Source organism: Lynx rufus, unplaced genomic scaffold (assembly GCF_022079265.1).
Source record: "Lynx rufus isolate CCGP_SWC_20201006 ecotype Redwood Valley unplaced genomic scaffold, mLynRuf1.p SCAF_1, whole genome shotgun sequence".
Classification (NCBI taxonomy): Eukaryota; Metazoa; Chordata; class Mammalia; order Carnivora; family Felidae; genus Lynx; species Lynx rufus.
The window spans coordinates 132,466,080-132,493,897 of NW_025814823.1; the positions used below are offsets into that span (position 1 = coordinate 132,466,080).

Sequence of the window (27,818 nt, forward strand, 5' to 3'; positions counted from 1 at the left end):
ATATATAATACTACAAATTTTCTCTTTGTGAGAAAGCTTACCTGAGCATCACATCATTAACGCACTAGGAAATAATCATATATGAACAAACAAGACTTATACATTAGACTGGCATCATTCCACAGTCTGTCAATTTTCTTATGTGTCTTCTCATCACAGAAACACATGTTGTAGCTAAATAAATGATATTTAATTATGCTTTGTTCATTTTATTTCTCTGGCATTTTCTGCTTTTATATCTGGAGAAGTGATTGTATTTACTGTTTGTCATGTTTTTGAAACTCAAACTCTTTTCCTAGACATTAAAAAGCCAATTATATAAAGAATCGGAGACAAAATATGCATGGCAGGGCACCTAGGTAGCTCAGCCAGTTAAGCATCTGATTTCGGCTTTGTGAGTTCAAGCCCCTCATCAGGCTCTCTGCTGTCAGTACAGAGACCACTTCCAATCCTCTGTTCTCCTCTCTCTCTGCCCCTCCCTTGCTGGTTCTCTCTCTCTCCCTCTTTCTCTCTCTCTCTCAAAATAAACAAACAAAAAAATACACATGCTAGCTTAGAAGAGAAGTCAGTTGAATAAATGGATAAAAGCCAAAGGGAGAGATTTGAGTTCAGTGTATAGCAAATTCTTCCAAAAGTCAGAATGATGAAATAAAACTGAATCTCTCATTACTGAAGATCCTAAGCTTACACTTTACAACTTCTAAGTAGCAATATTGTAGGCAGGAAAAAAAAAAAAAGAACTAACACTAACACTTTTTCAGGGTATAGGTCTATACCTATACCCAGGCTAGGTCTATTCATATTTGTATCTATTCAATCATCACTACAATCTTCTCAGAAAGTGTAAGAAAATTTAGGTTCAGAAAGATTTAGCAATTTGCTTCAATCCAAATTAAATCAGGTTTGAATCAGGTGTCTAATATTAATGCCTAAAATATCTCCACACAACTAAACTACTTTCCCATTTCTCTTAAATGTACCACAGTTGAATAAAGTCACTAGCCAATTAGAAAATGTTTACTTGTAATCTAATGTAATATAAAATATCACTCAATGTTCATAATACCCTCTTATCCTTTGCCTGTATTTTAAAGGAAGCTATCTCCAAATTAAGACTATTATTTACCAATTCATAACATAAACATTCATTTTATGAATTTAGCCATCAACTTATATGTTGTTCTTATTATTGAAACTTCTGAATATAATAACACCTTGTATTTGGATTTTTAAAAGATACTGTTACCACACTCTTCAAAAGTATTCCATGATCTTCCATGAGACAAGACATTTAAAATATTTTTACTTACTTAAAATTTTAATATCAATTCCTAGGCTTCTAGTCTATTTGATTTTTCAAATGAATGATACCTTTTTCAACCATTAACAATAATAAAAAAATAGCAAACATAAATCATAATAAAAATACATATAAAGGTTAGAATTTTAAAGTAATTATCTAATGTAAAATAATATACTTGATATTCAGAAAACAACTTTGTAAAAAACTTGACTAGATCTCTGCTGATCAGAGCAGAATAATTGATTATTTTATAGCCAAAAACCCTTTCAATACAACTGGATGTTTTCATAATTCTAGCTGTTAAATGATACTTAAAAATGGGAAGAGGAGCCCTATGATTTACCTGGGAAAATTTAAATTATTAGTTTACATAGAGAAAAAGAGATACTATAAAATTATCAAACTATTTTATAATTACTACATCATTAAGGAAGTAAAACAGTAAACAAAGAGAAAATGGCCTCTTTATTGCTAGCTGGTTTTGTTTTTAAATTTTTGTAAACAATTGTAAAGATCATAGAAGAAAGATATACACATTTTCTGCCCTTGGGAAACCCTAAACCCTATGCCATCTTGGGTCTTTGGTTCTGAATATGAAACAATTTCTTTGTCCTCATTACCCTATCAGTAACATCTCTCAACAGCTGTTTGCAATAAAGGATCCTGACGGCCAAGGGGGAGACCAGAGCCTGAAGAGGTCAGAAAGGAGCATCAGTGATTAGAAAGGTTACTTATCATGGTATCACACAAAGGAAAATTGAAAACCAACATATGGTGACCCCGTGGCCTGGCTCCAGGTGTTTAGTAGCTATCTGAAGAAAGAGAATAATGTACCCTTATTTCATCTTTAAATAGGTTAATCCTGTTGTGTGGGTAATTTAAAAACAAGAGATCCTAGAAAGACATATATTTTTGTTGTATTTATGCATACAAATATATATGCATACATTTATATATATCTATGTGTGTGTATGTACACACACACACACACACACACATATATATATCAAAGAATTAATCTAGAAATGCAAGTTAAATAATTATTAATATGAAGAGGCTAAAAGAAAATGATTAAATAGTTTAAAAAACTACCTCTAAGAAGCAAACACAAAGTGGATTGCCCGGGTGGCTCAGTTGGTTGAGCATCCAACTCTTGATTTCGGCTCAGGTCATGATCTCATGGTTCAAGATCAAGCTCTATGCTGACAGCGAGGAGACTGCTTGGGATTCTCTGCCCCCCTCTTTCTCTGCCCCTATGCCACCCTTCTCTCAAAATAAAATAAATGTGTTTTGTTTTTTGTTTTTTATTTTTTTAATAAGAAGCAAATACAAAGTAAAAATACCTGATCTTTAAGATTACCAGGGACTACAGACCTAAAATCTGGGATTGACTTTTAAGGAAAAATAAAAATAAAATCAACTTTTTGTTAAGTATATAAGTTTGGACTCCAAAAGAATATTGAGGTGCTAAAATAATTCCATGAATTTTATTTCCATACCAAACCACAATGTAGAATATTTATACCACCTTAAAATCTTCAAGGAAAGTGGTTCTACAATCTCCCTCAGTGCAACATTCCAATATTTAATAACTTGAAATTCTTCCTACTACCAAATCTACAACCTTCCAACTGTAAAAATGAAGATGACTGTGTTTTTTTTTTTTATGCTCTTGGTAGGGAAGGAGAACAATTTGTTACCAACAATCAAACTATAATAAATGTTCCAAAGCCTGAAGACAGTTTTAAGACCAACATTTAACTTCCTTTTTTATAGGCTACTCAAACTCCATTTCTTTAAACTTCCCTTATATGTACTTCTAAGTATTTCACTATCGTCCTTTCCCAAGTTATCTGCATCTCTTAAAAAAGAATTTGGTAGGTAGCCAACAATTCCTTAAAAAGACTAATAAAGTCTTTTTATTAGAATCATTCTCAAGTAGAAAGAAATAATGACTTGAATCTTAGCTAATTGGTGGTGATAAAATAATAAACAAAAGGTAGTAAGCATTAAAACATTAAAAACTTGAGTCTGAGAGACAAAACACATCAGGCTTTATTAAGTACCCTCCAGGGGGAGGACACCCTGATTAGACAACTCAACTATCTTATATTTAGCAGGCCACCCTGTCTGCAAATAGCTATACTTCAGGCAGATATAGCTTGATGGTATTCTTATGGTTATTAATTAACATGTTAATAAAAATAATTTAGGGGTATCTCGGTGGCTCAGTCAGTTGAGTGTCAGACTTTAGCTCTGTTCATGATCTCACACACAGTTCGTGAGCCTGAATCAGGATCACTGCTGTCAGTGCAGAGCCTGCTTTGGATCCTCTGTCCCCCTCTTGCTCCCCTGCTCGCACTCTCACTCTCTCAAAAATAAATACAACATTAAAAAAAATTTTTTTTAATATAAATACTTTATACTATCCTCTATTTTAATTCTATGCTTGCCAAACAACTTTTAAAAAATATTTTATTTTTATTCAAGTTTATTTATTTATTTTGAGAGAGACAGAAAGCATGAGCAGGGAGGGGCAGACAAAGAGGGAGAGAGAGAGAAAGCCAAGCAGGCTCCACAATGTCAGCGCAGTGCCCGACGCAGGGCCCCAAACCAAGAACAATGAGATCATGACCCCAGGGGAAACCAAGTCGGATGCTTAACCAGCTGAGCCACCCAGGCACCCTGCCAAATAGCTTTTGATAACAAACTGGCCTACTAGTTAGATTTCCTTAGGTGTGAAAATGTGCACAATTCACTGGGGTTGACTGAATATCAACCGTACTTTCTTCTTACAAATCAACAACTTCAATTTTATATATAACCATATATATTCCTTGTGACCTTCCATTTCTAATATTAGATACTAAAAATCTGTCATCGCTGAATGGGTGGAACAAATATGGTGTATTTAACCATTTATAGATTATTTTATCATTAATCACTTAATTGATGACCTGTAAGTAAAATACAGAGTGTGACACAAACACATTTTCCCTGGAAAGATTCAAAATCAATGAGAAGGCTTAAAATTTCCAAAGTTACATCATACTTTCTATTTGTATGTTCTGTTTCCATCATGAGACTCAAAATTCTTCAATCTTTAAGCCAAAATTATGGAATTTCTATACGTAAACATTTTCACTCATTTCATCTGAGTTATAGTGCAGTACCCTACAATATAAAAAGAATAAATTTACATTTACCTACAAAAGCAAGGGTATTTCTACAGGGAGTAACAACAGTGACAGAGCGGCTTTAGTATTCTGTGTAGAATGTGCTTTGGAGGGAAGAGAAAAGGGGAGGGAGGAGCATATGGACCACTTTGTAAAAGTCTTCCATTTTCCAACATGGTTTCCCCAGATTACAGAATTACATTTGTTTCCTAAAACACAATGTGTCTTAGAAATTCTGTGATTTTCTGCACATTGATATCCCTCTTGGTCTCATTCATTAAAACACCTTCAATAGTTACCCAGTGCTCTTAAGATAAAAACCTACAATTCTTAACACAGCCTATAAGGTGCAAACAGATTTGGCTCCTATTTTCTTTGCCTATCTCATTTATGAGGGCTTGCTTTGAGAGCTTCAGCAACTCTAGTCTTCTGTCAGCTCTTCAAATACACAAAGTAGTCACAAATTTCCTCTCCGCACTAACTCTTCAGCAAATAATTCTTCTCATTCATTTATCCAACAAATATTTTTTGAGTTCCTATTATAAAGCAGGCATTGCTCCACTCACTATATAAACAGCCATGAACAAGGTAGGTGGAATTCTTACTCTTGTGGAACTTACTGTTCTATTATAATTATCAACTCATTCTTCCAACAAATATTTGTTGAGCACCTACCATGTGTCAGGCTCTGTTCTAAGTGCTGGGAAAAGAACAGGGAATGAAATAGATTAAAATCCCTATCTCCAGGTAAAATCTATTCTAGGGGTTAAAGCAGGCAATAAAGATGAATTAGCAAAAGTAATAAATCTTGAGGAAAATAGAGGAAAATGACAGGGAGTGTGCGTGTGTGTGTGTGTGCGCACACATGCACATGTGTATGTGATATGCATATGTGCACCTGCAGTATTAGAGGAAGTAGTTAGGGAAAACCTTACCTAGAAGATCACAATTAAATAGTTAATGAGTAATCAAATAAGCAGGATGATTATGGCTTGAAATAAATGCTATGAAGGAAATAAAAAGTATAATGTGAAAGACAAAAACTGGGAGAAGACTTTTTCTATAGGTAGACTGGACAGAAGGCCTGTCTGAAGAGAAAATGTATTTGAGCTGAGACTGAAGGATGTTAATGTGTCAAAATGTGACCCTTGGAATATCTTCATATGTTCCCCAAATACAGATGGCTTAGATTCTCCTACAGCACTTTGACCAGCATATCAACTGTACAGGAATGATATCATGGATGACATAGATATTCATAGAAGAAAGGGAAATGTTTATTGAATGTCTGCCATGTGCCAGATAAATAAAAAAAACACTTTGCATGCTTGTCATACATTTCGCCATCTGAAGTTTACAAGAACAAATTGGCTGCTGGTCACTGGAAACAGTATCTGAGTAAAATCTAACAATAATCAATTTGAGGTCATAGGTAATGGTGAATGGTGAGAAGAATTTTATTTAAAATATTCTGTTGCATTGTGAAACCATGTATTAGATCATGTGTTTCCATTTTATGGTTCAGAATACACGGTCCATTGATAAAAACATTGTTCAGTTCTACACTAATGTAAGTAATAATATACAACACATTATTACGCATTTATGTGCTAAATTGTAAGTCTATATGAACAGTGACAAACTTCATAGATAATAAAAAAATTTCCATAAATTAAACAAAGCTATGGTATCTATAAAATTTATCTGGTGTTGGGGCACTGGGTGGTTCACTCAGTTAAGCATCCGACTCTTGGTTTCGGCTCAGGTCGTGGGTTGGAGCCCCATGTTGGGGTTGGTGCTGGCAGCGTGAATCCTGTTTGGAATTTTCTGTCTCCTTCCCTCTCTCTGTCTCTCCCTCTCCATCTCTCAAAAATAAATAAAAAAAAAACTAAAGGAAAAGAAAAACAAATTCTCTGGTATTATCCTGGTCCTTAAATCTACCTGTTCATGAGCAATTACTCCTCTCTCTCTCTCTCTCTCTCTCTCTCTCTCTCTCTCTTTCTAAAACCACTTTATTAATGTATGACTGACACACAAAGAAGCTCTACACAGTTAATGTATACAATTTGATGAATTTGGAGATAAGTATACATCCATGAAACCATCACCACAAACTATGCTCTAAATATACCCATCACCTCCAAAAGCTTCCTCATTTTGTGTGTGCCCTAAGAACATAAGTTCTTTTTTTTTAATTTTTATTTAAAAAAAAAATTTTTTTTAACATTTATTTATTTATTTATTTTTTTTTTTTAAAATTTTTTTTTTCAACATTTATTTATTTTTGGGACAGAGAGAGACAGAGCATGAACGGGGGAGGGGCAGAGAGAGAGGGAGACACAGAATCGGAAACAGGCTCCAGGCTCTGAGCCATCAGCCCAGCGCCCGACGCGGGGCTCGAACTCACGGACCGCGAGATCGTGACCTGGCCGAAGTCGGACGCTCAACCGACTGCGCCACCCAGGCGCCCCAACATTTATTTATTTTTGAGACAGAGAGAGACAGAGCGTGAACGGAGGAGAGAGGGAGACACAGAATCTGAAACAGTCTCCAGGCTCTGAGCTGTCAGCACAGAGCCCGGCGCGGGGCCTGAACTCACGGACCGTGAGATCATGACCTTAGCCGAAGTCGGCCGCTTAACCGGCTGAGCCACCCAGGCGCCCCCATAAGTTCTTTTTTTAAATTTGTTTTAACATTTATTCATTTTTGAGAGACAGAGACAGAGACAGAGACCGAACAGGGGAGGGGCAGAGAGAGAGGCAGATACAGAATCTGAAGCAAGCTCCAGGCTCCAAGCTGTCAGCAAAGAGCCCGATGCAGGGCTCAAACCCATGAACCGTGAGATCGTGACCTGAGCTGAAATCAAGTTAGATGCTTAACCAACTGAGCCACCCAGGCGCCCCAGAACTTAAGTTCTTAACATAAGTTCTACCCTCTTAGCAAATTTTAAGTACACGATTCAGTATTGTTTACTATAGGTACTATGCAGTACAGTAGACCTGTAGGACTTATTCATTTTACATAACTGAACTTTGTATCCTTCCACAAGTACCTACTCATTTTCAATTTTCCCTAGTCTCTTGGCCACCACCATTCTACTGTTTCTATAAGTTTGACTATTTCAGATTCTGCACATAAGTGCTATCATATAGTATTTGTACTTCCTTGTCTATCTTACTTCACTTAGCATGTCCTCCAGGTTCATCCACATTGTCACAAATGTTGGGATCTCCATCTCTGCAGGCCCAGATAATATTCCATTGTATGTACATACCAGATATTCTTTACCCATTTCTTTGTCAGTAGACATTTAGGTTGCTTCCCTGTCTCAGCTACTGTGAATAATGTTGCAATGAATATGAGCGTACACATATTTCTTCGAGATGCTGATTTTAATTCTTTTGGATATACACTCAGAAGTGGGACTGCTGGATCATATAGTAGTTCTATTTTCTATTTTTTGAGAAACTTCCACACTATTTTCCATAGTGGCTGTACCAGTTTACATTCCCACCACAAGTGCACAAGGGATCTCTTTTCTTCACATTCTTGTCAACACTTATTTTATTATGTATTTGCTTTTATTTACTTATTTTTATTATAACCATCTTTACAGGTGTAAAGTAATACCTCATCATGGTTATGATTTGCATTTCCCTGATGATTAGTGATGATCAGCACCTTTTAACATACCTACAGGTCATTTGTACGTTTTCTTTTAAGAAATGTCTATTCAGTTCTTCAACCATTTTTTAATTGGGTTACTGGTTTTTGTTCTCTTTTTTTGTTTTTTTTTTCTTTTGGTATTGCTATTATACATTTTGGACATTAATCATTTATCAGATATATGATTTGCAAATATCTTCTTCCTTTCCATAAGCTGCATTTGCATTTTGTTGACTGTCTTCTTTGCTGTGTAGAAGCTTTTTCGTTTGATGTAGCCCCAATTGTCTATTTTTGCTTTTGTTGCCTATGCTTTTGGTGTCACATCTCGAAACCATTGCCAAAATCAAGAAGTTTTTCCCTTATGTTTGTTTTCAGGAGCTGTATAGTTTTGGGTCTCTTATTTAAGTCTCTAATCAATTTTGAGTTAATTTTTGTGTATGGTATAAGGAGCAGATTCATTCTTCTACCTGTGGCTGTCCAATTTTCCAATACCGTTTACAAAAGAGACTATAACCATTGTGTACTGTTGGCACCCTAGTCAAAGAGTCATTGATCATATAGGCTGTACATGGCTTTATTTCTGGTCTCTCTTCTCTTCCATTGGTCTGTTTGTATTTACACTAGTACCATACTATTTTGATTACTGTAGCTGTGTAATATATTTTGAAATCAGGAAGTATAATGCCACCAGCTTTGGTCTTCTTGTTCAAATTTACTTTGGCCGCTCAGGGTCTTTAATGGTTCCCTGTGAATTTTAGGGTTGTTTTTCTATTTCTGTTAAAAAGTGTCATGTGATTACTGCAATCACCAACTGATAGTTACCAGTAAATTATGTAGTGGGTATTGTTGAACTACACAGAACCATTAAGTATATATGCAAAAAATATTTAGGATATGATTTGTAGTAACAAAATAAAGAAATGTAGAGTTATGTCTGAGACTAAGTCTTGAATTAATCTGTGCTTTTTAGAAAGCAGTCAAAAGATCACCTACATCCTCTACAATACATAGGCTCATTAGTGAGTTCCTTCCAAAGTTTAAACTTGTTATTATTAATGTAAAATGTTTTCGTTAATCTACTTTTAATAATTCTTTTCTACTAGGAAAAAAGGAGACAAATGGAAAGTGGAAGAGGAATGAGACAATAGATTCTACAGAGCTTTACAGGCAGCAATTTTCCTCCAAACAGGCAAAAAAAGAAAAAAACACATTTTTTGGACACACTGATACTGTTTTATTTGTGATGAATTTTCATCAAGAACACATCACAGTCACCCTCAGAAACTTACTAATACAGCTAGCAGATTTTTTTTTAGGTGTTCTAGTAGCATCTTGTTTTATATGCTGCTCATCTGTACTTGTCTCTTGCCTTGAAGAGGTCCTAACTTTTTACATAAAGTAAAAGAAAATAAAACTCATATCCATACCTACAGTTTCAAATACCTGAGAATTTATAAACCCGACAATATGTTTAGGGGCAGATTTCCAGATCACCCCTCTCCCGAAAAAGACTGGGATAAAATGGAGAGTTTTGTTTTGTCTGGTTTTGTTTTGTTTTAAGAAGATATTTAGAAAGAGACACCATTTGATGAAAACTGATAAACAGTGTCTCCTGAAATAAAATATATTTGCTATCTTTATTAACATATTTACTACATCTAACAGAAAATGGAACTTTCTTTTTCTTTCTTTCTTTTTCTTTCTCTTTCTTTCCTTTTCTTTCCTTCTTTCTTTTCCTCCCTCCCTCCCTTTCTTCTGTCCTTCCTTCCTTCCTTCCTTCCTTCCTTCCTTCCTTTCTTTCAAGAGCATGCACCTGAGCAGAGGAAGGACAGAGAGAGAGGGAGAGACAGATTCTCAAGCAGGCTTTGCCCTGTCAGCATGGGGCTGGATGCTGGGACTAAACACGAATTGTGAAATCATGACCTGAGCTGAAATCAAGAGTTGGATGCTTAACTGACTGAGGCACCCAGGCACCCCTAGACCTTTAAAAATTTTTATTTTAACCTTAGGGTAGGTAAATCAAATTCTGTATTTTAGTTTCACCATCTACAAAATATTAATAAACAATTACAATTTTTATCAAAGTAGTCTGAAGTATCCCAGAAAAAGACAGTACGTAAAACCACAAACCACATAACATTTATAAATTACTACATTATACAACTATTTTACTCTGTATACACTATACTGTTTTGTTATTTGTATTTATAGCCATTACAATCTCCTCACTACTTCTACTGGAAGTGATAAATACCTAGAAAACATAAACAGATGATCTACAAGGATAATGGTACAAGATGCTGTCCTGAAGTAGAATAAAAAATAAAAATTTTCATGTAAACTCTCAATTATAACATGTATATTAGTGAACCTGCTCACAATGAATTTCAGTAACATTTTTTGTAATTGCAGATATAATCACAAGTAACCCTAGCAATGGTCACATAATAACCGAAGCAGAAGTGATGGAAAGCTGATCACTGCTGCAGTCATGTGTTACTCTGTAGTTGCTTAAAATCTTCCCTGGCATCATTAGAGACCTGCTAGTTGAAAGAGGGATCATTTCCTGATGTCCAACACCAAGGTATCCCCTCACTAAAAGTCTGTAGTAGTATTCTTCTAAGCCCCCAGTACTTTGTCTAGTGTTCATCTCAGGATGCTATAACCCCCTGACAGCTAAATCAGGGCTGGTTTGTTTTCCCTTCAGCTACCATCTGAAGTATGTCTTGTTTACCTGACTGGACTCCTACTTTCAAAGCTGCTACTGTTTTCTAAAAAAGTATTTAGAATCATTTAAAACCTTAGGAGTTCACCAGATAAAACACAATGTGTGTTTGGGTGCTACCAATGGTGTAAACCCAATTTTTTGGGCACAAGCTCAAGAAGTGAGAGTGATTGTACAGAATCTATTATGACTCAAGAAACTTTCTTGGCAATATATAGCACATTATAAAAAGGTAGCATAAGCATTTTCATATAGTACATGAGTCTAAGAAAGCCATTTTGCTGCAAATCAAAGTGAAAAGATTAATGACAAAATATGTGAAATTGTATGGGATTGTAAGATGCTAATGTCTTTCCCCAAGTTTTCCTAATGTTATTTTATATCTATTACAAAAGCTTTTAGGGGCACCTGGTTGGCTCAGTCAGTTAAGAGTCTGACTCTTAATTTCAGCTCAAGTCATGATCTCACATTTCATGGAGTTGAGTCCCGCATTGAGCTCTGCACCGACAGAGCGCAGCCAGCTTGGGATTCTCTCTCTGTCTCTGCCCCTCCCCTGTTTGTGGGCTCTCTCTCTCTCTCTCTCTCTCTCTCTCTCTCTCAAAATAAATATTTGAAAAACGCTTTTATAAACATAACACATAAATAGAATCTAAAGCTAAATATGGGGAACATAAACTTAAAACATACAATTTTACAATTACTATTTATCTCACTTCAAATCAACTAGTCTGAGATATTTGTAATAGAGAGATAGGATAATCAGATGAAAATTTTAATTAATTATTAAAGAAAGAAAAGATGCATTCATAGATTCTGCAAAACTGATAATATAAATTATCTAATATGAAAATACATAGGTGCAGTTAAAGCCCAATTTCCAATAAAAAATTAAAATGTAGATTAACTATTTCACTTGCTAATAAAGATATGAGATACCAAAGATAAGAACAGAAAATCTGTAACCTCATTAAATCATGAATTTCAACCTACTAAGCCACAAGTAAATAAGAAGTCGGTGACTGAAATTTGACCAACTTTTTCTATATGAAAAAGCAACCCAAGAAAAAAAAGGAGCTAAAATCATACAGAAACAATAAAAGAAGACTCTTTACAGAAAGACAAGAAAGACCAAAGTTTCATTCAAGGCTTTAGATATTTAGATAGTTGCACAAAATCTTCAAATCTAGTGCATAAAATGTGCTGCCAAAGCCTACCGTGAATAATATGTTTGTCACCCAAGGGATATTTTGAAAATTACTTTCCTTTGTACTGTACCCAAGAGGATTAATCGGCACAGTACAATGTGTATATTGTTTAGTCTTTACTACCTTAAAACTTAATTCGTTTTCGGTTATTATTTTTTTAAGTGATTTTAAACACTATTTACATAAAAACAGAAACCAACCCTTTAAACTTATGTTTTAAACTTGAATTCTTCTTATAAACAACTTGTCATTTAAAAACCTTATTTTTTCATTCAGTATGTTAACACTAGTACGTATATGAACATGTCTCTATACTAGTCACTGATCTCCTTCTCTATAAAATTGTTTTATTGTTTACATATATAATATTATTTATTTGATTTTAACTTATACTTTCTAATACTGAGTCATTTCAAGTTGCTTCATCCACTGCCCACATTTTTAGGCAGACATGAAGAGTCAGTTATGAAACCTGCATTTTTTTCCACAGTAATTTTCCTTGTTTTTCTATTTGGGTTAATGTCATCTTGTCCCCACTCAGTTGTTGTGTTAGAATGTGGGCAGTGAATGAAGCAACTTGAAATGACTCAGTACTAAAAAGTATAAATTAAAATAAAGGCTCTTAGCCAATATGAAAATTCCCTTAAACACAATTATTAGAGTACCAGAAAAGGCCGGGAGGGAGAAATTTTCGAAACCATAACATTTCAAAAGACAAACTAAAGTTGGCATTATAAACTCAGGACTTTAAAAGAAATACGTTAGAAATTATTAAAATTCTACCTGCATCCCTCACAGGACATCTGAAACTTATTTAAGATTACTCATTTAGAAATAGATATTAGATAAATGATATCAGAAAAAAAGCAGTGAGTCAAAGGCCATATTTGCATTAAAGATGTTACCAAATGTATACCACACTCAGTAAAATTCCAACTTAATATTTGTGTCATGAAAGAACACATATAAGTGACTAAACATAAGGATTAAGACTTCTTACCCCATATTTACATTGGCGTGATGTTGCTCCATATTGGAAACGGCATTGCTCATCAGCATCATACACCTGACCTGGGGCCACAGCTGGATAAAGAAAGTCACGCTTGGGAGGCTCATTATCAAGGCAAGTACCACGGCCTGAACTGTTCAACATAAAGGATCAAAGGAAATTAGGTACACTATGGACTATTTCCATCACAATTATGAAACCATGTGTTGAACTCTTTGCTTTAATAACTTGATGCGTGAAAAGCAATACATTCTACCAATAAATAGTCACATGGCAAAATAGAATACATTTACTGAAATGTGAATAAGAGTTCCAATAGTTTTTTCCAGCACCAAGACACAATAAAAGCATCTCAGACAACAATCTGAAAATGTCATGTTGGCCTTCAAACACTGATTTAAACTAATTTCTAAAGGAATCAAAACAGAATTTCATATTGCTCTAAGCTTCTTGTTTGTTTTCCATGAAAATGTAACCACATCTGGTAGTAGAATTAAAAACATAAAATGTGGAAAATTAAAAAACAAAACAAAACAAAACCATGGTTGTAATTCTTAAAGACCTAATCTATATACTCCTAACTTGGGCAGAACAATAGATGCTGTAGTAAGACATGTCCAAAGGTTCTTGAAATATTTCAATAATAAATGGGCAGAATGACAGAGGAGGCCAAAATCCAAAGTTCTCTCAAGTATATTAGAAGTGTTTAGTCTCTCAAAAATTTCATATTTCATCTAGGGTCATCAGAGTTGGAAAGGAGAATGTTCTCCTCTCTCTGCAATTTCTGCTTTTCAAAGTATGCTTGCACTCAAACATAATATTTTAATTCAGTGGAACAAATAATATAAAGATCGCCAAAAACCAGACAGAATACCTTAGTTTAAAGAGCTTTATACTTTGCTAAATATAATTGTTCATTTTTTTAAGTCAGTGTGCATAAAATAGGACAGATGCTTTTTTACTTTCATTTCACATGTGAGTAACTTAGAATTTTTAAAGAATTCCTATGCCAACATTTAAAAATTTTTTCCAACATTCCTGTCAATTGTGCCAGCACTTGTGTTTTTTTTTCCAAATCTTTTCCATCCACTTTGCCAAAGGAAAATAATTTCACAAGTAGAAGTTCCTCAACTATTATTTAGGACAGTACAAATTTTCATTTATAGATAAGTAACAAAGAGCCATGCATAATAATGAGCTTCATATTCACTTACTATTTTGTCATATTTCTTAAAATGTAAAGGTTAATTTGCTATATAAAAAATGTGTATTTGTGCAGCAGGAAATTAATACCTTTTAAAAACTGAACCATGTTATTCATTAGTGATAGATTCAAAAACCCAAGGGGCAGAACACTGTCCTCTTTATACCCTTTCCTTTCACTTATGCCCCACTTGGTTAATTTTTAATGAAGAAAAATATTTAGATGGAATATTAAACGTGGTACTAATACAGATGGGTTTTATTATTGGCTATTATAATGAATTCACTTGTCACTGTTCAAGGTACTTAATAGAAAACTTTTTTTCACCTGCTTATCCAGTTTTCATGACAGAATGCTTTTTACTTCCTGTTTATTTTACTTTTGGAAATTGACATGCAGATCATTAAGGAAAACTATTTCTAGATGAATTTTTAAAATAGCAAGCTTTTTAATTTTGTTATGTAAAATATCTTTAATCTACATAGATATGCAAATTTTAGACAAATGCAATTCTATCAGTAAATTCAAAATTTTATGTTAAGATTAATGATAAAAGAGGTCAAATGTAAAAACTTTACTGAATGAAGATGGACTATTTTGATAAAGCATAATATTCATGAAATAAAGAATTAGTACTTTAATTCCATAATATTTCTTCTAAAATATCAGTTTTATCTCTATCTACAACAAAGTTACAAGTCTTTATGAAGAGATTGAAATATGTAAAAAAAAATCAAGTGCTACTATAAATCAATGGGAAAATTTTAAGTACTGAAGTACTTAAGTACAGAGTCCCATAGGTAAAAATATTTGCTGATAGCATAACAAAGAAAGTATAAGATATATTCACCTAAGTAGCATGAACTCAAAAGTCTATTAAAAATTGTTATACATAATTACTTGTAGGTATAGAAAATTAACCTAAAAACCTAGAGGAAGTACTATATGGACCTCCCCAAAAGAGTTTAAGAATAGATACCCTGGGAAAAAAATTATTTCTGAAAGTAAACAGAAATTTGGCTTAACCTAGAAGGAAGCAAAAATTATTCTTTCATTTAAAGTTCTTGTTCCCCCTCTTGCACTGTTGGTGGGAATGCAAATTGGTGCAGCCGCTCTGGAAAGCAGTGTGGAGGTTCCTCAGAAAATTAAAAATAGACCTACCCTATGACCCAGCAATAGCACTGCTAGGAATTTACCCAAGGGATACAGGAGTACTGATGCATAGGGGCACTTGTACCCCAATGTTCATAGCAGCACTCTCAACAATAGCCAAATTATGGAAAGAGCCTAAATGTCCATCAACTGATGAATGGATAAAGAAATTGTGGTATATATACACAATGGAATACTATGTGGCAATGAGAAAAAATGAAATATGGCCTTTTGTAGCAACGTGGATGGAACTGGAGAGTGTGATGCTAAGTGAAATAAGCCATACAGAGAAAGACAGATACCATATGGTTTCACTCTTATGTGGATCCTGAGAAACTCAACAGGAACCCATGGGGGAGGGGAAGGAAAAAAAAAAAAAAAGAGGTTAGAGTGGGAGAGAGCCAAAGCATAAGAGACTGTTAAAAAACTGAGAACAAACTGAGGGTTGATGGGGGGTGGGAGGGAGGGGAGGGTGGGTGATGGGTATTGAGGAGGGCACCTTTTGGGATGAGCACTGGGTGTTGTATGGAAACCAATTTGTCAATAAATTTCATATATATATATATAAAAAAAAAAAAGTTCTTGTTCCCAGGTATTAATGGTCTTCTAATCATGGTTCATGTTGTTCAAAAAATACCAAATCACCCAATCAATGGAAGGGCCCCCAGACAATACAGAAGGCATGCATTGTGGTGACCTGTGGACAAAGTCTTCTACTCAAAAGTGGATTTTTGGGGCGCCTGGGTGGCTTGGTCAGTTAAGCATCTGACTTCGGCTCAGGTCATGATCTCACGGTCCGTGAGTTCGAGCCCCGCGTCGGGCTCTGTGCTGACAGCTCAGAGCCTGGAGCCTGTTTCAGATTCTGTGTCTCCCTCTCTGTCTGACCCTCCCCCATTCATGCTCTGTCTCTCTCGGTCTCAAAAATAAATAAACGTTAAAAAAAATTTTTTTTTAAAAAAGTGGATTTTTATTTCCATTCTTTAGAATTATGTATAGCTTTGTATTAATATGGTCTAATTAAATACATAGACAAATCTTATTCTTTGCAGAAGAATAAAATACCATATGAAATAAAATATTAAAAAATCGTATAGATCTTTTTGAAGTGGACATGTATTTAGGAATACAGCAGCAATAAAGTCCTTTTGAAATGGGTTTGTCTATAGAACTGTACAAGTCACTAAGATCTTACCTATTATTGGCTCTGGGAAAGCAAGGGTAGGAGTATCTCCAAGATTGATCTAAATTTTTTCTATGTTTTGGGTAGAAAATGTACTACTTATTTTCCTACTAACCATATCTGATATATACAGTAAAACCTGGATTAAAGTATCGGGGGGGGATAGTTTTCATATTTTAATTCTTAACTGGACATGAAGTGATAAAAATATTTTTTGCATAATGTTGCTAAAATGTGTCTGCTACTTTCCTGCTACTTTCAAGTAAGTTAAGATCACAATTATTTTAATTAACCCTTAGAAAATAATAATTCTGGATATTTCCATGCATCTGAGTCATCAATTGCCATTATGAAATATCATGGATGTAAGTATAACAGGTAGAGGATATGGGTCTGAGAGATGTATATTTAACCCTAGAAGTGTTCCCCCCTCCCTTAGGAAATTCCCAAACACTTAACCCTAAACACATCCCTCGTATTCTCCACAAAAAGTAACTAATATTCTGACTTTTAAAATCATTATTTCCATGCTTGTCTTAGTAATTATACATCTCCCAATTATTAATCTGCCTATTTTTGGACTATATGTATAAAAGGAGTCATACTATAGGTTTTCTTTTGTGACTATTCTTTTGTTCAACATTATGAATGTGAAATATACCCATTTTGATGTGTATACCTGTAGCTTGTTCATTAATACTGTTCTTTAATATTCCATTTAAGATTATGTAACAATTATCCATTCTTCTATTAACAAACATTTGCATTATTCCTAATTTCTGAAAATTGCAAATTCTGCTGATAAAGAACATCTTTGTACAGTTCTCCTGGTACAAACGTTTTTCCTTTCTCAAAAATATTAGATGAGTTATCTTCTTATATTTTGTAATTATCTCCATTTAATGAAATGGAAATTATGAATATTGTATTAAATCTAGGGTTCTATCTAACTGATATAACCTTATAATTCTTATGCTAAATCTAGTGTTATTTAGGCTACTTTTATCAAAATAAGAATGGCACTTTTAAGTATAGATGGTTTGTGCTTTGGTCATATGCAAATTATCCACTCAGAAAACATAAACTTCACTCATTAATAAATGAAATGAGCACTGTTACTTTCCATCTATGAGATACTATTACAACTTATTATTATTAAGCAGATATAACACTTGTCCTGAGCAAAACAATATACATAAAAAGTAGAACTATGATTATTTTCCTATCAGCATCTATTTCACTACAAAGCCTAATCTTAGTTAATATCTACAGCATTATAGATAATAATAAACTCTACTTTTGTTTATGCATCTAAGACAAAACAGAAGAAATATGTTTGAGAACATGATTTTTCCCAGATTATGAAATTCTTAGTAGAAAAAATGCATGTTTGAGAACACGCTTTTTCCCAGATTATGAAATTCTTAGTAAATCAAAATATATTTACATTTCCAGAAATCCTTGCAGCATGATAGCAAAATCATATTTTATGTATTCTACTTCTAATTTAGAGAAGTCTTATTTACATAGTTCAAAAATTAGTCTTGAAATGGGAACATGAGCCAGAGTTGAATCTTCAGTTAATATTTACAGATCCCTATGTAAAATATGCACCCTTGGCTTTGTTTCCAGAACACATGAGCACATTCTCTTAATTGCAATTTTAGATTTATTTTTTACTTAAACAATTATACTATAAAGTACAGACCTTCAGCCACACAGTGGGTCAATCTAAAAAATAAATCATTCTATATACCCTATACATATCTTAACAGTCTTGTAACAACAACAACAAAAAGTTAACATTTAATGTCAACTCCTATTTATAACACAAAATTGTGCTCATACACCTAAATTAAATGAATCAATTGCATTATCTGTGGTAAGTCAAGTGTCTTATCTACTATGTTATTGTAAACTGCTTTATCAATATCCACAAAATTAATAATAACTACCTTCTAAAATAAGTTAGACCTTTCTCTCTTGCCCTCTATATGACTGTGACGCTTGAATATAACTGAATTTGAGGCTTCCAACATACAAACACTGTAATGATAATGATTTACTCAGTTATCCTCTTTTGTCGATATGTAACTGTGATTTATCAAAGATATTTAGGGGTTAGAGTGAAGTCCCCAAAATGTGCCTGATTAACATAAGGAAGAGAAACTTGTTTTTCTGTTTCTTGGGCTCCATATAAAAAGAGGGTCCAATCTATGAAATTGGTTTCCATTTAAAGATTATTGATACTGATCTTCAAAGGTAATTGCTACAAGACAATGTGAGTGTCTTGGTCATCCTGTTCATCTTATATCACTTTACTTGTAGATCCTTCTTTCTAGTTCACCTTCAACAATCGTATTGCCTTTCTTTATTCAGCTTCCATCCTTTCTGTGAAAACGGCTAGTCTGTATTTAATTTGGAACTGTAGGAAATTTTGCTATGGATCTCTGACAGTTCAAACAATTTAACAGACTTTAATTTAAATAGAGCAATAGTTGATTCACAGAGGCTCTGGAATTTTTGAAAACTATATGAAATTACTCTGTACTACCGCTAAGTGGTGGAAAATGTATGAAAAACTGGCCTAAACTACTTCTGGCTGTCTTCCACTGCCTGGTAAATTAGCCCATAGTCATCAATGAGTGTGAGCCATGATACCAGGTTCATCTTTCTCTATTTTCTAAATAAATAAGTCAATAAGTCCCGCAGGCAGATAGGAAGGACACTACCTGCAAAGCCGTCGTCGAAAACATCAGAAGCTGGCATAACACGTCCATTTTAACGGAAATGGGTTCTTTATTATTTAATCAGGACGGCTTCTGGGCGATTCATGAACCACTTATTGAATCACCGAGTTTAAGAAATCTGAAAAAAAATATTGGGAGTTGGTAAACACCATCTCCTGATTGATCAATAGCACCTAGTGTTTCAGAAAGACACGAGAGAATTTACTTTACTGGCATTTAAAGGCCATGGAATTGTTTTCAGTTGAACATAGTGAATAGTGAATGTCTATAAATCATAGAAAGCTCATTGTTAAAATCCACCATCATCTTGGGCCTATACAGTCACTAAGTAAAGAAAGGTATGCATTTTGTTGGCTGGGCTGCAGTTCCTAAACAATTCATCTTTCAAGATTTCTTTTTTTTGAGAAGAGAAACTAAAATAAAATGTTATGAGTCTTTTTGAGCCAACTATAAAACATAAATGTAACCTCAATCCCTGATCAAAATATCACTGGATTTTTAAAAATATCACACATAGCTGTTAAAGCAATTAAGCCAACCGCATTAATAAAAAGGAACAAAGAAATTCAAGAAAGTTACTATTATGTCTTTGTGCTCCAGTGAACTGACCTTTTTAAAGGGCCCTGTGTTTAAAAAACCTTTATCGCTTGGTCAGATTATAATCAGAGTTGTTTAGTTTATTGTTAAAGAGGGGAAAAAAAAGCCAACTTTCCCCAAGTCTCTACACATTGTCTTTAATATCTTTTACTGATGGCTTTAACTTTGTGAGCATTCCCATGAGGATGCACAACAGAAATATTTTCATAAAATACAGGATAAATAAGCCCTTTAGAACCCTGTCAACACTAATCATGCTTACATACAAAATGCAAAGAGGCAATAAGGCTTAAATAATGCTTTTTGGATTAATTCTTTTAATTAATTCAATGGAACACTTTCCTGTACCTAGTAATAATTTTACATCTCTCACCAAACCATTGGTGATTTCTTAACAGTATTTTATTAGTATTTTAGGGATTCCCTTTTGGGGATTGTTTTTTAACAGTCTTAATACAGTTTTGACTACACAGGGTCTGGCAAGAGATCAAAACTGGTGCTTATATTAGGTATACAGAGATGGCCCTAGCAAATAAACTGTGCAAAATAAACAGGATAGGGGAGAAAGAAAATAGTACTTGAAAAAAAAAAAAGAGGAGACAAGCCTTCAAAAATTCACAGGAATATTGAGCATGTTATACAGTTTGTCTTTCTGGTGATAGACACTAAGATTCCATTATAAAAACATGAGCCAAGTCAAAGGAGAAATTCCAGATCTGGCTTGATTTCTGGGGAGAGCAGATCTTCAACAATGTTTAAAATTTAGGTAATATGATCTCATTAAAAACATCTTGGAAAATGATAATGCTACTGCTTTGTGTTAAAAACTGCCCAAAGATGTGCAACAAATTCTCTGTGGTCTATCTTTATAGCCTTCAATCCAGTTTTGGCACTAAGCAAGCAGTGTCATAATTACTTATTACTAAAATTAAAAATATTTAGGTTATAGCATAATTATTCAGAGGAATTACATTCTGATATGAATTTCCAATTCCTTCTATTTCATTATTATATTAATTAATTCAAAAAGGCTCAGTTTAAACATTGACCTTTTGATCTCTGATTGTTGAAAGCACTGTGATAGGTAGTTTAAAATCTCTTGTTTGGGGCTTAAAAATTTGTAACTTTAAGTTTTCAGAATGTGATTATAATGAATAATATTACCTTACATAGCTTTTCTGAATCTTTAAAGTTTTACACCATAGTCATGTAAATTTGAACTTTGAACAAAGACAATTTTTAAAAAGAATTTCTGTTGTTCACAAGTGCTTTATCTATGAGTCACTTTTTCACAGAGTATTTAATCTCTCCCACCCAAAAAAAAATGGCACAAAACGGTTGAAGATAATGATAGAGCAATAATGCTTAAAGCCTCAATATTATTTAAAATAATATTTACCACTTAATGAATGTCTATTGTACTTCATACACATTATGACATTGTATATAGCTATATATATAACAACCTGATGATGCATGTATTATTATGTAACTCATTTAACAAGTCAGGTCACTGAAGATTAGGAAAGGTTAAGTAACATGCTAATGGTTGCACAGTTAGAAAGTGAGACCTAAGTCTTACATGAGTTTCCAAAGTCCAGTCCTGAAGTCTTATACAGGCGAGATGTGAAAGAATATCTGCTTTCATAAACACAGTTATACCTGAGCTAATTTACATATCTCACATTTAAGTAACCACAAACTTGGAATATACATTAAAAGATTAGGAAAGAAGTTCTCAAACTGTAGAAAAGATGAGTCACTTAATAAATTTCAAATTAAATTTTCATTTTCTCATTTTCATTTCTTGGGTGTTTGGTTTTTTGTTGTTGTTGTTTGTTACTATTAGATACTTTAGCATTCATTCCTAAAAAACTCAGTTTTTTCAACAACAAAACGAAATATATCATCACTGAATTAAAGTTTGGCCTATGCTCTATTAAACTGTGTAAATTTAAATTCTTTCTGACATTGTTTCCCATTGATTGAACATTTCTGACACTCACATCATCAACCCCGTTTATATCCTTGCTCCAGTTTCTCTAATCTACCAAGTTCTTTTTTGAGTATGAAGGAAAAAATTTGCCACAGCGATATATTAAAGTATTTTGGGAACAGCCTGAAATATCACCCTATAAAAGTTACTCATTATGCAGTTTTAAGCACTACATATTAGGCTTCTACCAAGGGCTTACTTCTGGAGCAATTCATCATCACTCTCTAGAGATTACTTACTCTAGAAAGCTGGTGATATAGTCTCGACTGCAGGCAGACCAGGAAAAAGGATTGGTATTCGCAGTAATGTGAGCTGCCATAAGTTTTGCTGCTTCATGACCTTTCGTCCCACAAGAATTTCCAATTCCATCATGGTTCATACCAAAACTGTGTTAGCAAGGAAAAAACATAAGAAACATGAAAGAAAGAAATAAAATAAATAAATAAACGAACCCCCAATGTATCCTTTATTTCCTTATTTGATCATTCATTAGCCTTACCAACATATACTTTCTATCAAGATCCTCTAAGGAAATACAAGATTAATACAAGATTAAAGTGAAGGAGACCACAGAATATTTCTATGATACAATTTATTTTTATATCTCTTTAATTGATCATATACTTTCAAATGGTAGCTCATATGATACAATCTTTCCCTGAATAGATAGGGGATGTATATTAGTTCTCACTTTATAGGTATGAAAAACTGAAGTTTAGTAAAATTAAATGACCTATTAAAGATCATACAGTTAGTAAATGTTAGTAGAAACTGCCTTTTAACATCATAGAGTTTATGTTTCCTCCCTATGCTGAATCTAAAAGGGAATTAGAAAAAGATGGTTATAATCCATTGAGTTCTAGGTTAAAGGCCAAATCCAAAAATCTTTTTTTCTTAGTAATATAAAGGAGAATTAAATACATATGTAATTTATGTTTGTATATGTGTTTTCAAAACACCTTTTGAAAAATCTTGATACATTTAAGGATTATGGCTAGAGAGATTTTCTTTACCTTGGTTTCCTTTCATTATTCAAAGCTTGTCTTTGTCATTCCCCTACCCTGGGTCCTATACCCATGTTTAGTGCTATCATCAATGTGATATAAAAACATATCTCAATGATAAATCATAAATTTTCCTATAAAGGATATGTCCACTGCATATGAATAAATTTTAGTCTTTTTTCACAGGTGGTCAAAGGTTTATGTTGAATATTACTGAAAACATAAAGTTATGTGTCTATTGTGACATCCTAATAAATGTACCAGGATATGTATAAAAGGAAATAAGTAATTTGTGTGACAAGAGTATAAAACATATTGATGACAGCTGCTGGAGAAAAAATTTGAAAGGTAGTTGAGAATAGAGAATTACACTAAATGAAAGTAAATATTAATACTTTTGGCATGTAGAGATGCTGAAGGTTTGTGAGTAAGAGCAAGTGAATATTTCAGAGTAGGAGAATATGGAATTGATTTGTATTTTGGACAGGTCATTACAGTAACTCTGTGGTCCAGACATTGGAGTGAGAAGACAATGGAGGCAGGGAAAACAGATGGAACAAAAAGCAGTGGGAAGAGAATGAGGCAGAGAACTGATGTAGGTCTGAACTAGGGCACTAAGATAGACAGGTGGGATTGATGTGAGACATGTTTAAGAAGCTGAGTGGATTGGTCTTCATAAATACAACATAAAAGAGCTATAATAAAGACATAAAATATGTGGGGAAAGAAGAAACTAGGAATTCATGCGGAGGAACTAACAAAAGCAAAGGAAGAGAAACATATGAGATTGTATATCCAGAGCCCTAAATTAAAACACCAAATAACCTTCCATGAACACCAATATTTAGCCTTCTTATTTGACATCAACACATTGGAATCAATCTCTTTGAATGGTCTTCTAAGAAAATGATGGCAGAGTTTACAGTTTATTGAATTAGATATTATTCTGTCAAAACAATCAGCTGCAGAGTTACATCATAAGCTCCTTAATGTAAATTTTTAATTCAATAAACTTAAAATTTATACTTCTCTCAAAGATTGATGTTACCATGTGAATACTACTATGATTCTTTTAAAAAGATGATAGCTTAAAAAAATTATTTCCTTTTAGCAACAGACTTATACATATTCCTGAGACATGTTAAGATAGGTGTAGGCAGACACAGATGGCTGTAAGAAAATAATTTTTGAGATCTTCAATTTCCTTATGTACTCTTTTCTAAAAAAAAAAAAAAGTCAAGCTTCTCCTTTTAAGATCTTTTTTCTCCCACCTTATAAAAGAAAAACTTATCCTTCACCTATCCATAATTTTACAATAGTTCATTGCCTTGGGGTATAAAAATGTGTCAAGGAAAGAGATAATCAGAATTATTTGGTGTTAGTGTTGAGAAAAAGAATGACTTTAATGAATGAATAACATATCACGTAGTTACTTATTTTCATCAAGTTTACAAGAGGATATAATCAAATTAACAGTTGATGGGTTATTAAAAAATCTTTTTGATGCTAGATCACCAATGGTTATGTTCTGACAAATAATACAAAAGGAGTTCAAAGAAGTGAATGATATTTCTATAATAAATTCCTTTCACCTATTTATGTGAACAAATTTTGTCAGCATTCACCTCTGTAAAAAAAAAATCAGAGTCGAATTGATGTTGAAATTCTGCCTCATTCTAGCAATAGAGAGACAAATGCAGTAACTGAAAAAAATATAAATAATTAAAGGCACATTTTTCTATAAAACTTTACTTTTACATTTAATTATGTATTAAAATGTGTAATATGTATATGTGTTTCTGATCAATGATTGACTAATAATGATTATAATGTAATGAATCTATAATCCAGAAAAAAATTTCCTTCATTATCACAGGAAATTTTTAAAATGTAATTACAATTTATATGCATTTTGTGATAAAGATATTTGATATAATTAAAACACATTTAAGTATGAAAATATATTTTAAGGTATATTAAGAAATATTAAAATATACATCAGGATAATATTCTGGTTGGGAAAGATGAAGCATATATATTGAGTAAAAGGAGTGAAAAAATGATGTAAATTTTGACTATGAAAAAGACCATGTTCACATTGTTTTCACTAAAAAAAAAATTTTATGTTTATTTTTTTAGAGAGACAGAGTGCAAGAGGGGGAAGGGCAGAAAGAGAGGGAGACACAGAATCTGAAGCAGGCTCCAGGCTCTGAGCTGTCAGCACAGAGTCTGACGTGGGGCTCCAACTCACAATCTGTGAGATCATGACCTGAACCGAAGTCCGACTGAGCCACCCAGATGCCCCTGTTCATAGTTTTTAAATGCATAATGAAAGTTAGCAAAATGTAATGGCATTTAGATTCAATTGATACATTTCAAAGAGGTATATAACATTTTATTTTTTGCATGCTAGTATTTACAGTATTCCAGAAATTCTATCATTTTCTAATAAAGGTTGAGATTGTGCCATTTGTGACAACATGGATGGAACTAGAGGGTATTATGCTAAGTGAAGTAAGTCAGACTTGAGAAAGACAAAACCAATTTGATTTCACTCAAGTGTGGAATCTAAAAAACAAAACAAAACAAAAGAACAGACAAAAAAAAAGCAGAATCAGACCTATAAATACAGAGAACAAAATTATAGTTGTCAGATGGGAGGAGGCCAGGGATATGGGCAAAATGAGTGAAGAAAGAGTGGGAAATACAGGCTTCATGTTATGGAATGAATAAATCAGAGGAATGAAAGGCACAGCTTAGGGTTATACAGTCATATTGTAATAGCATTGTATGGTATCAGAGGGTAGCTATGCTTGTGACAAGCACAGTATAACATACAAACTTGTTAAAATACTATGTTGTATACCTGAAACTAATGTAACATTGTATGCCAACCATACTCAAATAAAAAATTTTTTTAAAGCTCATGAATTCAGGGGTACTTTGGTGGCTCTGTCAGTTGGGCATCTGACTCTTGGTTTCCACTCAGGTTATGATCTCACAGCTTGTGAGTTCAAGGCCTGCACTGGGCTCTGCAGAGACTGCTTGGACTACTCTCTCCCTCCATCTCTGCCACTCCCCTACCCACACACGCTCTCTCTCAAAATAAATAAACTTAAAAAAAAAAACAGCTCATGAATTCTAGTACATGAAGGAGGAAACCTTACAAGTTCTATTTCTACTAACAATCTTTAGTTGTCAGATGCAGATAGTTGTCTTAAGGACTTAGGTTTAATTGTCTAAGAGAATGTCAAGTAAAATAGGGGTTTACAACTGCTGTTCATGACATCAACTTCAAAAGATCCCTCTAAGAGGCTGATTGTGCTAGAGTATAACGCACGAGCGTGTCTGCATACACATACACACACACACACACACACACACACACACACACACACACACGTATGTAAAGATAGTTTCCCTCCTGAGGAAAGTCTATCTCAGTGAAGAGTTGGTAAAAGAAGTGAAACTCATTAGTGATCAGAAAGAATAAACAAGAGTCCACTTTAAAACTACCATAATAGCAAAAATTAGAATGTTATCTAGAACAAAGCATATGGTCAGGGTGGCTGTTCTAGAGAGCAATTCAGCAGTACTTTGTCAAATTAAATAGGCAGATATATTATGACCCAACAATTCTAATCTTGGCTATATATCACAGGAATACTCCCAAAGGGAACATGTAGGAAGATGTTCATAACAGAATTATTTATGACAGCAAGTTGTTGAAGATAATCTAGGTGTCTGTCACTAGGGAATGGATAAGTAAACGTTGGCTGATGCATATTATGGGATACTGAGCAGAAATTGGAAGCAGCAAACAAGATAGATGTCTACACATAAGTATGGGTGGATCTTAAAAACTGAAAAAATTAAGAAAAAGATTGATAGCATTATATCATATATATAAGCAAAAATTACATACACACTCTCAAATAACAACAAAAGGCCAAGGAATTGTTCCAAATTAAAGACTAAAGAAACATAACTAAATGCAATAGAAACTGGATTGGATGGGAGAAAGAGTTATAAAACACATTGCTGGGACAATTGATGAAATATGAATACAGACTGCATATTCAATAATAGTAGTATATCAATGTTAAAATTTCTAGTTTGGTAATTATACTGTGGTATATAAGAGATATCTTTTCTTCTCAGGAAACAAACTGAAATATTAAGGGAAAAGGCGCATGTCTACAACTTACTGCCAAACACCTCAGAAAAAAAATACACGTACATATACAGAAAGAAAGATTTAAAGTAAATGTTGCTGAATAGACACATTTCCAAAGAAGACATCCAGATGGCCAACAGACACACATCACTCCTCATCAGGGAAATACAAATCAAAGCTACACTGAGATACCATCTCACACTGGTCAGAATGGCTAAAATGAACAAATCAGGAAACTACAGATGCTGGTGAGAATGTGGAGAAATGGGAACTCTCTTGCACTGTTGGTGGGAATGCAAACTGGTGCAGCCGCTCTGGAAAATAGTGCAGAGGTTCCTCAAAAAATTAAAAATAGAACCACCCTACAACCCCGTAATAGCACTGCTAGGAATTTACCCAAGGCATACAGGGGTGCTGATGCATAGGGGCACTTGTACCCCAATGTTTATAGCAGCACTTTCAACAGTAGCCAAATTATGGAAAGAACCTAAATGTCCATCAACTGATGAATGGATAAATAAGATGTGGGTTATACATACAATGGAATACTACTTGGCAATGAGAAAGAATGAAATCATGCCATTTGCAGAAACGTGGATGCAACTGGAGGGTATTATGCTAAGTGAAATAAGTCAGTCAGAGAAAGACAGATATCATGTGTTTTCACTCATATG

The 27,818-nt window shown here is 33.7% G+C and overlaps 1 protein-coding gene across 1 annotated transcript in view; it reads right to left on the minus strand.

Moving 5' to 3' along the window:
• The window catches only part of ADAMTS6 (ADAM metallopeptidase with thrombospondin type 1 motif 6), a 303,804-nt gene that overhangs the window by 114,297 nt on the left and 161,689 nt on the right, over positions 1-27,818 (minus strand). Inside the window, exons 9-10 of the mRNA XM_047087098.1 lie at positions 22,203-22,349; positions 13,076-13,217 (exon numbers count right to left, since the gene is read on the minus strand). Of these exons, the coding sequence (XP_046943054.1) occupies positions 13,076-13,217; positions 22,203-22,349 (289 nt within the window). The remainder of the gene's footprint in view (positions 1-13,075; positions 13,218-22,202; positions 22,350-27,818) is intronic.